The sequence below is a fragment of the Tetranychus urticae genome, chromosome 3 (genome assembly GCF_039701765.1).
Source record: "Tetranychus urticae isolate SD_2017Ah chromosome 3, NJAU_TeUrti_SD_1.0, whole genome shotgun sequence".
Classification (NCBI taxonomy): Eukaryota; Metazoa; Arthropoda; class Arachnida; order Trombidiformes; family Tetranychidae; genus Tetranychus; species Tetranychus urticae.
Window position 1 is genome coordinate 15200368 of NC_142960.1, and position 12595 is coordinate 15212962.

At 33.8% G+C, this 12595-nt stretch overlaps 2 protein-coding genes across 2 annotated transcripts; both read left to right on the forward strand.

Moving 5' to 3' along the window:
• The first annotated feature begins 564 nt into the window (after nucleotides 1–564).
• On the forward strand, nucleotides 565–5921 carry LOC107370707 (ATP-dependent translocase ABCB1). The gene is made up of 15 exons (XM_089269450.1): nucleotides 565–803; nucleotides 901–982; nucleotides 1116–1433; nucleotides 1506–1639; nucleotides 1708–1879; nucleotides 1955–2196; nucleotides 2261–2666; nucleotides 2796–3611; nucleotides 3672–3773; nucleotides 3848–4314; nucleotides 4381–4521; nucleotides 4587–4743; nucleotides 4805–4999; nucleotides 5063–5413; nucleotides 5482–5921. Exons 1-15 carry the CDS (start codon nucleotides 724–726, stop codon nucleotides 5701–5703), a joined length of 3885 nt encoding a protein of 1294 aa, XP_089125576.1. The 5' UTR covers nucleotides 565–723; the 3' UTR covers nucleotides 5704–5921.
• An 806-nt stretch (nucleotides 5922–6727) lies between these two features.
• LOC107363853 (ATP-dependent translocase ABCB1) lies at nucleotides 6728–12248 on the forward strand. The gene is made up of 16 exons (XM_015931116.3): nucleotides 6728–7144; nucleotides 7242–7320; nucleotides 7455–7727; nucleotides 7797–7930; nucleotides 8000–8171; nucleotides 8242–8483; nucleotides 8559–8727; nucleotides 8798–9034; nucleotides 9103–9957; nucleotides 10044–10145; nucleotides 10210–10676; nucleotides 10767–10907; nucleotides 10975–11131; nucleotides 11196–11390; nucleotides 11455–11805; nucleotides 11890–12248. The coding sequence occupies exons 1-16, from the start codon at nucleotides 7065–7067 to the stop codon at nucleotides 12112–12114; spliced, it is 3879 nt and encodes a 1292-aa protein (XP_015786602.2). The 5' UTR covers nucleotides 6728–7064; the 3' UTR covers nucleotides 12115–12248.
• The last annotated feature ends 347 nt before the right edge of the window (nucleotides 12249–12595 follow it).

Sequence of the window (12595 nt, forward strand, 5' to 3'; positions counted from 1 at the left end):
TCATCAAAACTAACTCACAAAATTATCTTAAAATTTGATAGAAAATCTTAAAATATGATTACACTGATTACAGTAAATGATACTTTTGTATTTTCGTGCTTACTCCATCTATCATATCACAAAAGAGACATCAATAAATATTCAATTAAATTATTAATTTTTTGGGTTAAATCAGCATTTCCCTGATTATCTTCCCCCCTTATCATTTCAAACGGAGAGCCACTGTGATTGACCAAAGAATTTTTATTTTCTTAAACTCAAAACTGGCTCCTTGAACTTGAGACAAATTCACGTACACATGAACTTATGTTTAAAACCGGATTCCAACGAAGATTTTACAGAGATTGGTTGTCTTTCCAGTTTTCCTGTACTGTTCAAGAGCAACTAGTGGGAAAAAGAGAGTGAGCTTTTAGCCGAAAAATAAACTCTTTTTTTATGTCCATGCATTGTTAATTTGTTGCTGATAATATGTTGATTTAATCAATCTTAATAGATTGTAGTTTTATCATATCACCGTTATGCAATTATTGATCAGCTGTAATGGAAACATCTTTACTAGACTAGACTAGACAAAGTCTTCTAAGGGATTAACTGGTCACTGTGCACTTGTTAACCTTGTGAAATTGGTTTAAGGTTGTTGTCTTAAACCCTTTGGTTTTTGTGCTTTTATTATTTTGTGTAACTGTTCCAAAATTGTGATTTATTTTATATTTTTTGAATGAAATGGCTGAAGAAAGAAAACTTTTAAAGTCAGAATGTGGATCAGAATATGGTTCATTCAGCCAATCTGCTAATTTGAGCGGGTAAGTTTATTTTCACTTGTCTACCTTTGCCTGTTGTTTGCAATCATATTGAGTCATTTTTAAATGATATCTTTCCTATTTTATTATGAATGTTCAGCCCTGAACCATGTGGTCCTTCCATTCCTAAAAAGTCCCATTCTGTCAAGTCGAAATCTCCAAGTGTATCTATTTTAGGATTGGTGAGTATTATGATTTAATTAATCTATTTTTTCCAATCAGCAGCTCAAACTAATTTAGAGCTATTGGAAGTAACTTTCGTCTTGTTTGCCGGTCAATCAATATTGATACTAATCTTTTCATATCTCATGACAGTTTAAATATGGAACCCAACTGGATTGGTTTTTAATCGTTATTGGTACGATTGGAGCTATAGCTAATGGCTTTGCGCGTCCGATGATGGCAATAGTTTTTGGTCGCATGACCGACTCATTTCTAGATATTGATACAATGGATAAAGATCAAAGCCTTGTGAATCATGCTAATCATTCAGTTGATGAGCACCATATTAATTTGAAACCTAATTTTATGACCGTTGATACAGCAAACACTGGAATTTATACCGCAATGTATTCATATTCCCTTTACTATATTTATTTTGGTTTTCTTGTCATAGTAGCCTCTGTGCTTCAGGTAAATTATAATCTACTTTTGTATTTTATTTCAAACATTGACCAGTTTTGCTTGTATTCATCATTAAATTAGGTTATATGCTTCCAATGGACATGTGAAAGGCAGGTTCATACAATTCGTCGTCGATTCTTCAATCAAGTTCTAAGGCAAGATATAAGTTGGTTCGATGCTCACAAGTCAGGGGAATTCACTTCAAAGCTCAATGAGTAAGTTCATCAATTTATATGAATTTTCACTGAAAAGATTATTGAATCAAATCTTTTTTAATCAATAGTGATATTGAACGCATACGTGATGGTATTGGCTATAAATGTGGTTTATTCATTCAATCGTTGGCAACCTTTTTTGGTGGTTTCGTGATTGGTTTTGTTGAAGCTTGGCAATTAACATTGATTATTGTATTTCTTGCCCCTTTTTTGATCATTACAACTTCATATAAAGGAGTGGTAAATATTTATATTAATTATTAACGATAAATATACATTGTACAGACTAATTAACTGATGAGCTTTTACTTTCAGTATATGACCAGAGCAACTATACGAGAACAAGAAAACTATGCAAAAGTATCCGCTGTCGCTGAGGAAGTGTTCGCTAGTGTTAGGACAGTTCTTGCTCTTTGTGGTCAATTTTACGAGATTCAAAGGTACCAGAGTTTACTTGAAGAGGCTAAAAAGTTAATCAGAAAAAAGTATTTTGTGTTTGGTGCTGTTATTGGTTTGGATTTTCTGATTCTTTACTCGGCTTATGGTATTGCTTATTGGTACGTTTATTTTGCTTGATTACACATTTAATAGGCACTGATTAATGTTTACTTTTGATTATAGGTTTGGAGCCAATTTAGTTTTACAAGGTACGATTACTCCAGGATCAATTTTCATTATATTTTTAGCTGTGATCCTTGGTTCATTATCACTGGGAAATGCAATGCCTTCATTAACTGACATTGCTGCAGCTAAGGGATCGGCAGCCAATATCTATTCAATAATAGAACGAGTTCCTGAAATTGATTGTTACTCCGAAAAAGGTCAAGTGCTGAAAGGACCAATCGAAGAGATACGTTTTGAGAATGTCAATTTCTTCTATCCAAGCCGAGAAACAGTTCAAGTTTTATACAATTTTACACTCGACATTAAAAAAAGTGAAAGTATCGCGTTATGTGGTGAAAGCGGCTCTGGTAAATCAACTATTGTAGCTTTACTTCAAAGATTTTATGACCCAACAAGTGGAAGGGTAAATAAGCTTTAATTGAAAATAGGCAGCAAGTTTTTTTATAGCTTGAACTTGGAAACTTGCAGCTGCATCTTGTAAAAAGTATTTGAATGAGTTTTCTTATTGATTTAACTTTTGTATGATTATTAGATTACCGTGAACGGTGTTGACATTCGTGACCTGAATTTGAATTGGTGGCGATCACAAATTGGAATTGTCAGTCAAGAAGCAGTCCTGTTTAGTGGAACTATTCGTGATAATATTTCCTTAGGCGCTCCTAATGCTTCTTTCGATGAAATCGTCAGAGCTGCCAAAAAAGCAAATGCTCATACTTTTATTAAATCACTTCCAGCTGGTTATGATACATTGGTTGGTGAAAGAGGAGCTCAACTATCTGGTGGACAGAAACAAAGAATCGCCATTGCAAGAGCAGTTATTGGCGATCCTAAATTACTTTTACTAGATGAAGCTACATCAGCATTGGATACAGTAAATGAGCAAGTTGTACAAAAAGCTCTTGATAAAGCTCGTAAAGGAAGAATCACATTGATTGTTGCTCATAGATTATCAACAATCGTTGATGCAAATTTAATCTGTGCCATGGAGTCTGGTAAAATAGTAGAATCGGGAAAACACAACGAATTGTTAGAGAAGAAAGGATTGTACCATACACTAATCAATAAGCAAACCTTTGGAAGTGAAAATGAAAAAGGCCAAGAAACTGAAGCAAGTTCGAGTCTATCGAAAGCCCTGTCTCTCTCAGATGTTTCCAACTCAACAATGACAAACGCTGGGCAAACCAAAGAGTGCCAAGTTAATGGTGAAGACGTTATACTTCCTTCCACTTGGAAAATACTTAAATGGTGCCAACAGGATATTTGCATGGTATCATGTTTAGTGGTAGCTGCGTCTCTATTAGGTGTTGTCATGCCTCTATTTGCTGTCTTTTTTGCTAGTGTCTATGAAGTACGTAATTCTAGTACAATCGTATCAAAATAAAAGTTACTAATGATTTTTTACTTACAGTCTTTTTCATTGCCACCGAAAGAAATGCTTTCTTCTGCCTTCTTCTGGAGTATGATGTTTTTTGTCCTTGCTGGTCTTACATTTATATGTCACTTCGTCAGGGTAAGTTATTATATTTATAAATAAATCTTGAAAGCAATTTCAGTAATCTAATCATTTATATTTGATTTCACCAGGCTGTAACATCAGGAATCGCTGGTGAAAATATGACCCGTCGACTCAGAGTTGCAGCTTACACATCAATCCTTAGTCAAGATATGTCATGGCACGATGAAGAAGTTCATGCTCCTGCTCGATTATCAACAAAATTGGCACGAGATGCTCCAATGATTCGAGCCGCTGCAGGGACAAGAATAGGAATAGTCATTTCTGCTATTGTAACAATGGTTACTGGTATGGCAATCGCTTATTATTATGGATGGATTTTAGCTTTAGCGTTAACTGCGATGGTTCCTCTTCTTCTGTTGGCTGGAAAATTGGAAATGAGTATCAGTAAAGGTGACCAAGCTCAAGAAGCTGAAGAGATTGAGCTTGCTGGAAGAATAGCCACTGAAGCAGTCGAAAATGTCAGAACAGTTCAGTCTTTAACTCGAGAGCATACATTTTATGAAAGATATTCCGAACGATTAGAACTTCCTACAAGGTAAGTAATTCTGTACTTTACCTTTCAATTAAAAATACTGATCATACCTTTCACTTTTATTTACAGCAAAAGCCGAAGACAAGCAATTTATTATAGCTTTTCTTATGCGTTCACTCAAAGTCTTACTTTCTTTGTTTATGGAGCTGGTTTTTGTTTTGGTGCTTATTTGGTTAGCACCAATACAATGACACCAACTGATGTTTACAGGTTGGTTTGGATTACTTTTTATTCATATCAACAATACTAATCATTAATTTTTCTATCAAATTTAGAGTATTTTTTTCAATTACTATGTCTGCTATTATGGTTGGTCAGTTAACCTCAATTCTTCCCGATTATGTCCAAGCTAAACTCTCTGCTGCATTGGTTTTCAAAATCATTGAAAGTCGATCACCCATTGATAATTTGTCTCAAGAAGGTCTCCGACCGGTAAGTTAGCGACATTTTCCTTGACAGAGAATCCACTAATACCTATCTATTTGAATTTCAGGAAATAAAAGGAAAGCTTTCTATTGATGATGTTTACTTCAGTTATCCAACACGAAAGACTTCATCAATTTTAAATGGATTAAAGATTGACGTTGAAGCCGGTAAAACATTGGCCTTGGTTGGTGAAAGTGGATGCGGTAAAAGTACTGTGATTTCATTGATTATGAGATATTACAATCCAGAGTCAGGTGCAATTGTAAGTTTGAAATTATAGCTTTTGTATATCATTTCAAGTTTATTCATACTTTTTCTTTCACAGAAAGTTGACGACTACGATATTCGAGATCTTAATTTAATTCATCTGCGAAGTAGAATTGGTTATGTTGGTCAAGAACCAGTTCTTTTCAGTGGCACAATCGAGTACAACATTACTTATGGACTTAACCGAACTCCTAGTCAAGATGAAATTTTTGAAGCTGCACAACAAGCCAATATCCACAGTTTCATCGTTAACTTGCCTAATCAATATGATACACTAGTTGGTGAAAGAGGTATGCAATTGAGTGGAGGTCAAAAACAACGAATCGCCATTGCTCGAGCATTAATTAGGCGACCGGCAATTCTATTGTTGGACGAAGCAACTTCAGCTTTAGACACTGTCAATGAGAGTGTAAGTTTTTCACTAATCTTTTATCGCATTCAATTTGTGACCAATCATTTTAATCTTTTTTTATTCAGTTGGTACAAGAAGCCCTTGATCGTGCCAAAGGAGGAAGAACTTGTATTATCATTGCTCATCGATTGTCAACTATCAGGAATGCAGATAAAATAGCAGTTATTGAAAAAGGCCGAGTTGTGGAAATTGGAACTCATGATGAGTTGATGGAAAATAAAGGATCCTATTTCGCCTTAACTGAAAGACAAAGGATTAAAGGCTCATCAGATATAATTGCCAGTTGAAAATGTTGATCTATTTTTTAAAATTTACAATAAATTATACATACAATTAAAGGGAATCTCAATGGTGCAATGCATCGCTTTTTAGATAAAATAATTCAAAAATTTTTTCAGTTTTGTGCAATTTTACAAATTTTGTCAATTAATAACCTTAAACCGAAAATCATGTAATTTCAATCACTCATGATGACTGCCAATTAAATGATTAATTTTTTAAGAAATGCCTAGAATGAGGCAAACCTATTCATCATGATTCTTACAGGTAATTTGATAGTTTTAATTTGATTTGATTCTGGCTTTACAAGTTTTTGAGACTAGTAAATCTTAGAAGTCAATAACTGTGACAAAATAGTCAAATTTAAAGTCAAAATTAAATTAAAGGGTGTATTGTTTAAGAGTGAAATTATGTGAGCAAAAGAGTAACATTTACTTATCTGACTGTGGTGATTATGACGATAAATATGTTGATAAGATGAAGATAAAGGTGAAAATGGACAATGATAAAAAATGCATCATATTTATCAACATCTTTATCATCATAATCACCACAATCAGGTAAATAAATGTTACTCTTTTTGCTCCCATAATTTCACTCTTAAACAATACACCCTTTAGATGCAAATCAAAAAACAAATAATCATTCCAATGTAAAGATCATAACTTGATGCTTACCTGATTGAGGAAAATAGCGCCAAAAATTTAAATATAATTTTTTCATAGATTAGCTATCATTTGATGAATAAACTGAAATTTGTAGATCATTATTTTTAAAGAAATTGATTGTTGTAGTCAAAGACAAAGGTCAAAATTTACAACTCATTTAGATTTTTGGTTTAGTTAAGTCGAGCAGTTAAAAATTTATTGACTTGAAGTAGGTAAAAATGACCTCAACTTGGACTTACCTTGTAAACTCTAAGAAGAAAACTGGCTCCTTAAACCTGAGACAAATTCACGTACACATGAACTTATGTTTAAAACCGGATTCCAACGAAGATTTTACAGAGATTGGTTGTCTTTCCAGTTTTCCTGTACTGTTCAAGAGCAACTAGTGGGAAAAAGAGAGTGAGCTCCTAACCAAAAAGTCAATTCACTTTTCTGTCCATGCATTTTGTTGATAATATGTTGATTTAATCAATCGTATTAGATTGTAGTTTGATCATATCACCGTTATGCAATTATTGATCAGCTGTAATTGTGACCATCTTTACTAGACAAAGTCTTCTGAAGGATTAATTGATTACTGTGCCAGTTAACCTTGTGAAATTGGTTTAAGATTGTTGTCTTAAACCATTCGATTTTTTGTGTTTTTATTATTTTATGCAACTGTGCCAATATTGTGATTTTGTTTATATTTTTTGAATGAAATGGCTGAAGAAAGAAAACTTTTAAAGTCAGAATGTGGATCAGAATATGGTTCATTCAGCCAATCTGCTATTTTAAGCGGGTAAGTTTATTTGCACTTGTTTACCTTTGCCTGTTGTTTGTAATCATATTGATACATTTTTAAATGATACCTTTCTTATTTTATTATGAATTTTCAGTCGTGAACCAAGTGGTTCTTCCATTCCTATTGAACGATCTGCAAAGTCGGAATTTCCAAGTGTATCTATATTAGGATTGGTGAGTAATATGATTTACTTAATCTATTTTTTTCCAATCAGAAGCTCAAACTGATTGAGAGTTATTGGAAGTTAATTTCGTCTTGTTTGCCGGTCAGTCAATATTAATACTAATCTTTTAATATCTTACGACAGTTTAAATATGGAACCCAACTCGATTGGTTATTAATTGTTCTCGGCACCATTGGTGCCATGCTTAGTGGTTTTGCAAGGCCATTGATGGCAATAGTTTTTGGTCGTATGACCGATTCATTTCTTGAATATGATGCAGCTGAACAGGATTTCAAAAAATCATCAAAAGTTTCAGCTGATTCAACTTTCAATGGATTTTATGGACAAATTATGTATGAATATTCCGTTTATTATATTTATTTTGGATTATTGGTCATAGTTTCATCCATGCTTCAGGTAAACTTCAATTCTCAATACCGTTGTACAATCAAATCTTGTAACACATTTATTTTCATATGTTTACAGTATTTATGTTGGCAATACACATGTGAAAGACAGATTCATAAAATCAAGAAGCTTTTCTTGAAGCAAGTTCTTCGTCAAGATATTGGTTGGTTTGACGCCCATAAATCTGGTGAATTCACATCAAAATTGAATGAGTAATATCTTTATTGACCTTTTTAATATTTGTAAGCGTTTCTAACATTTTCACTTTTTAACTTTTGCAGTGATATTGAGCGCATTCGAGATGGAATTGGAAACAAATTGAGTCTCTATTTAGTGTCAATATCTGGTTTTATTGGTGGATACATTATTGGGTTCATTGAAAGCTGGCAATTAACGCTTGTTCTTGTGGTTATTGCTCCTGTCCTCCTATTTTCAACTTATTATAAGTGGACTGTAAGCATATTGACCATTTTAAATTACTGATTGATCACTCGATTGCTAATATTTTTTATCATTACAACAGTATTTTCATAAATCAACATCACAAGAGCAAGAGGAATACGCATCGATTGCAGCCATTGCAGAAGAGATATTATCCAGCTTGAAAACAGTATGGTCACTATGTGGTCAAAGATATGAAATTGAAAGATACAAACAAATGCTAGACGATGCAAGTAAATCGTTGGCACGCAAATATTTTATTTCTGGACTTACATTCGGATTGGATAATGTGATTTTATACGTTTCCTATGCGATTGCATATTGGTAAGTTTTGGTTCTTAACTTTTCTAATAAACTCAGCTTTACATTACAAGGGAATAAATTTTTGTTTTTTCAAAGGTATGGAGCAAACCTTGTTATAAATGGATCGATTACCGCTGGTTCAATTTTCATCATATTTTTGTCAGTTATCATGGGATCAATGTTACTCGGAAATGCAATGCCCAATCTGAATGATGTAGCTACCGCGAAAGGATCTGCTGGAACAATTTATGGAGTCATTGAAAGAGTAGGTTGACGCTTTCCTTTTTTATCAATATTTCCATCGACATGGTGATTTATTTTATATCTTTTAACAGAATCCATTAATCGACGCCTACTCCGAATCTGGTATAGTTCTAGAAGAACCTATTAGCGAAATTAAATTCGAACAAGTGAATTTCTTCTATCCAACGAGACCCAATATTCAAGTATTATTCAACTTCAACCTTACGATGAAAGCTGGAGAAAGTGTGGCCTTATGTGGTGGCAGTGGTTCTGGTAAATCAACCATTGTAGCTCTACTTCAAAGATTTTATGACCCAACAAGTGGAAGGGTAAGTTATCTTCGATATTACTGGGATTAACTTTTTCTAATTGATATAAATTTTTGCACAATTAACAGATTACTGTAAATGGTGTTGATATTCGCAATCTAAATTTACATTGGTGGAGATCTCAAATTGGAATAGTCAGCCAAGAAGCAATCCTGTTTAGTGGAAGCATTCGTGATAATATCGCTCTAGGAGATACTAATCCTTCAACTGGTGCTTTCGATGAGATCGTTAGATCTGCCAAAAAAGCAAATGCTCATGCTTTCATTAAATCACTTCCAGCTGGTTATGATACATTAGTTGGTGAAAGAGGAGCTCAATTATCTGGTGGACAGAAACAACGAATTGCTATTGCAAGAGCAATCATCGCAAATCCAAAACTACTTTTACTTGATGAAGCTACATCAGCATTGGATACAGTAAATGAGCAAGTTGTACAAAAAGCTCTTGATAAAGCTCGTAAAGGAAGAATCACATTGATTGTTGCTCATAGATTATCAACAATCGTTGATGCAAATTTAATCTGTGCCATGGAGTCTGGTAAAATAGTAGAATCGGGAAAACACAATGAATTGTTAGAGAAAAAAGGATTGTACCATTCTTTAATCAGTAATCAAACATTCAAACAAGATCAAGAACCTCAACCATTACATTTAGCTGATTTGCCTGTTGCATCGATGATTCCACCTGGATCTCGAAAGTCACTGGAACTCGGTTCAGTTTCATCGGGAACTTTCCTCTCTTATGGTAAAGCCAAAGTGACAGAGGTTGACGGAGAGATTGTTGAACTGCCACCAGCTTCCAAAATATTGAAATGGTGTTGGTATAAATGGGATAAACTGTTACTCTTAGGTTATATCGTCGCTGCTTCTGCTCTTGGACTTGTCATGCCATTATTTTCAGTTATTTTTGCCAGTGTTGCTGAAGTAATTAGACTTTAATTCACATTAACTGTGTTCTGAATGAATTTTTACTAACGAATATCAATTTCTCTTTCTCTCTAAATTTCTAGTCTTTCGATCAAGAGCCAGCAAAGGTTTTAGCGTCCGCTCATTTCTGGGCAGGCATGTTTCTCGTTCTTGCCGGTCTCAATTTCCTTGCCCACTTTTTCAGGGTAAGTTTTGTTTACATGCATTATAAAATTCTGTATTATTCATCCTTTACTTTTTTATCAACAGATTGTTTGCTCAGACAATTTAGCTGAGCATGTTGTACGTCGATTGCGAGTATCTGCATATGAAAATGTTTTACGACAGGACCAAAGTTGGCATGATCAAGAAACTCACGCTCCTGCTCGTATATCAAGCAAACTTGCTCGTGATGCTCCAATGATCAGAGCTGCTGCCGGTCAGCGATCTGGTCTTCTCCTTTGCTGTCTTGTCACAGTGTTTGCTGGTCTTGCCATATCCTTTTATTATGGATGGATTCTGGCCTTAGCCTTATCTTGTATGCTTCCATTGCTTTTATTTGCCGCTCGACTAGAGTTCCGTGTTAACAAAGGTCGTAATATTAAACAAGCTGATGAAATGGCTGATGCTGGTCGAATAGCAACTGAAGCCATTGCCAATGTTCGTACTGTTCAATCACTTGGCAAAGAAAAGTATTTCTGTCAAAAGTTTAACACAATTCTTGATGCTTGTGTAGCGTAAGTATTATCTGCTCAACAACTTGGAAAAATGGAGTAGAATTTCAATAATAATCGATTTCTTCTTCTTATGATCAAATTTCAATTTAGGAAAAACAAGAAAACGGCAATTGTAAGCAGTTTTGTCTATGCCTTTACTCAAAGTTTATCATTTTTCGTATATGCTGGAGGATTTTGTCTTGGAGCTTACTTGGTCAGTGTGAATTTAAGTGCTCCAGCTGATATTTATAAGTAAGTCAATTGTTATGATAAATGGCGAAACTCGTACAGATTACTAATATTTTTCCACTATTTTCAGAGTCTTCTTTGCAATGACAATGTGTGCAGCATATGTTGGTGTGCTAACAACTGTTTATCCAGATTATACACAAGCCTCATTATCAGCTGGACTGGTTTTCCAATTGATTGAATCTCGTTCAAATATCGATAATCTCTCAGAAGAAGGATTAAGACCTGTAAGTTTAAATATCAATATCACATTGATCACATACTAACCCATTCATTCTTGCCTCCAAACAGAAAATTCTCGGCAACATTAGTGTTACTGATGTATACTTTAGTTATCCTACACGAAAAAGTATTTCTGTTTTAGCTGGATTAACCGTTAACGTTAAAGCTGGACAAACTCTGGCTCTTGTTGGGGAAAGTGGTTGCGGTAAAAGTACATTAATACAAATTTTAATGCGTTTCTATGATCCTGATTCTGGTTTAATTGTGAGTATATCATATTCTAGAGCAACAAAGTTTAATAAAAATATATTTTGATACAATTCTTTAGGAGGTTGATGGTATTGATATAAGAGATATCAATATAACTCATTTACGAAGTCACATTGGTTTTGTTGGACAAGAACCGGTACTTTTTAGCGGGACAATAGCGTATAATATAACTTATGGACTAGAAAGTCATATTGAGCAAAGCGAAATTGAAGCTGCTGCCAAGAAGGCCAAAATTCATGATTTCATTAAATCTCTTCCCTTGAAATATGAAACAATGGTTGGCGAAAGAGGAATGCTACTAAGTGGAGGCCAAAAACAACGAATTGCCATTGCAAGAGCTCTAGTTCGTAAGCCTAATATTTTACTTCTAGATGAAGCAACCTCTGCATTAGATTCGGTTAATGAAAAGGTAATTTTTATAAAATTTAAATCATATTATTAGATTATCTTTAAAATTTTTAAATATTTCAAATTTCGTTTTCTTTTTTTCTAGCTTGTTCAAGAAGCTTTGGATGAAGCTAAAAAAGGACTAACCTGTATCGTTGTTGCTCATCGGCTGTCAACAATTCGCAATGCTGATCAAATTGCGGTTGTTGAAAATGGAAGGATTGCTGAGATCGGAACTCACGACGAATTAGTCGCAAATAAAGGACCATATTTACGATTAATTGAAAGACAACAATTCTCAGGAGAAGCTGAATCATCCAAAGATCTTTAAAGATACATAAATAGATACTCAAGTTTAATCTTGCAAATTTTTCATAAATTGTTCAAAGCAAATCAAGTTTCTACTTATTCAAAAATTACATATGAATTTATATTTCGTCAATAAACTGAATTTTTTCACAAAAACAGAAGACATTATTTTTGTTAATCAAAATCTGAAGTTGACAGTTTAAAAGATTGAGTTGATTAGCCATGAGACATTAATTAACTCTTTGCATTTCTATTTAAACGATTAAAGTTTCCTGTTAAGGATTTAATTCAATTTGAATGAATGGGGAAAAGATTGTGGTCAGAATTGTTGATTAACATTTGAAATTAATGAGCATGAGAATACGGAGTAAATTGAAGAGCTTAATTTTTAAAGTAACCGACCAACAAGATGTAGGACCATCTATAGTTAATTAATCTTGTTTACTCTCAACAACTTATCAATGTCTAACTAACAGTTGGCTACTTTTGGTTAATTAATTTTG

What these genes read in the sequence shown, in the direction of transcription:
- LOC107370707 (XM_089269450.1), top strand. Translation starts at nt 724, where the DNA reads ATGGCTGAAGAAAGAAAACTTTTAAAGTCAGAATGTGGATCAGAATAT. An exon ending in TAGTAGCCTCTGTGCTTCAG is followed by an intron (nt 1,434 to 1,505) that starts GTAAATTATAAT and finishes TCATTAAATTAG; the next exon opens with GTTATATGCTTCCAATGGAC. An exon ending in CGATTAGAACTTCCTACAAG is followed by an intron (nt 4,315 to 4,380) that starts GTAAGTAATTCT and finishes TTTTATTTACAG; the next exon opens with CAAAAGCCGAAGACAAGCAA.
- LOC107363853 (XM_015931116.3), top strand. Translation starts at nt 7,065, where the DNA reads ATGGCTGAAGAAAGAAAACTTTTAAAGTCAGAATGTGGATCAGAATAT. An exon ending in ATGACCCAACAAGTGGAAGG is followed by an intron (nt 9,035 to 9,102) that starts GTAAGTTATCTT and finishes CACAATTAACAG; the next exon opens with ATTACTGTAAATGGTGTTGA. An exon ending in ATTCTTGATGCTTGTGTAGC is followed by an intron (nt 10,677 to 10,766) that starts GTAAGTATTATC and finishes ATTTCAATTTAG; the next exon opens with GAAAAACAAGAAAACGGCAA.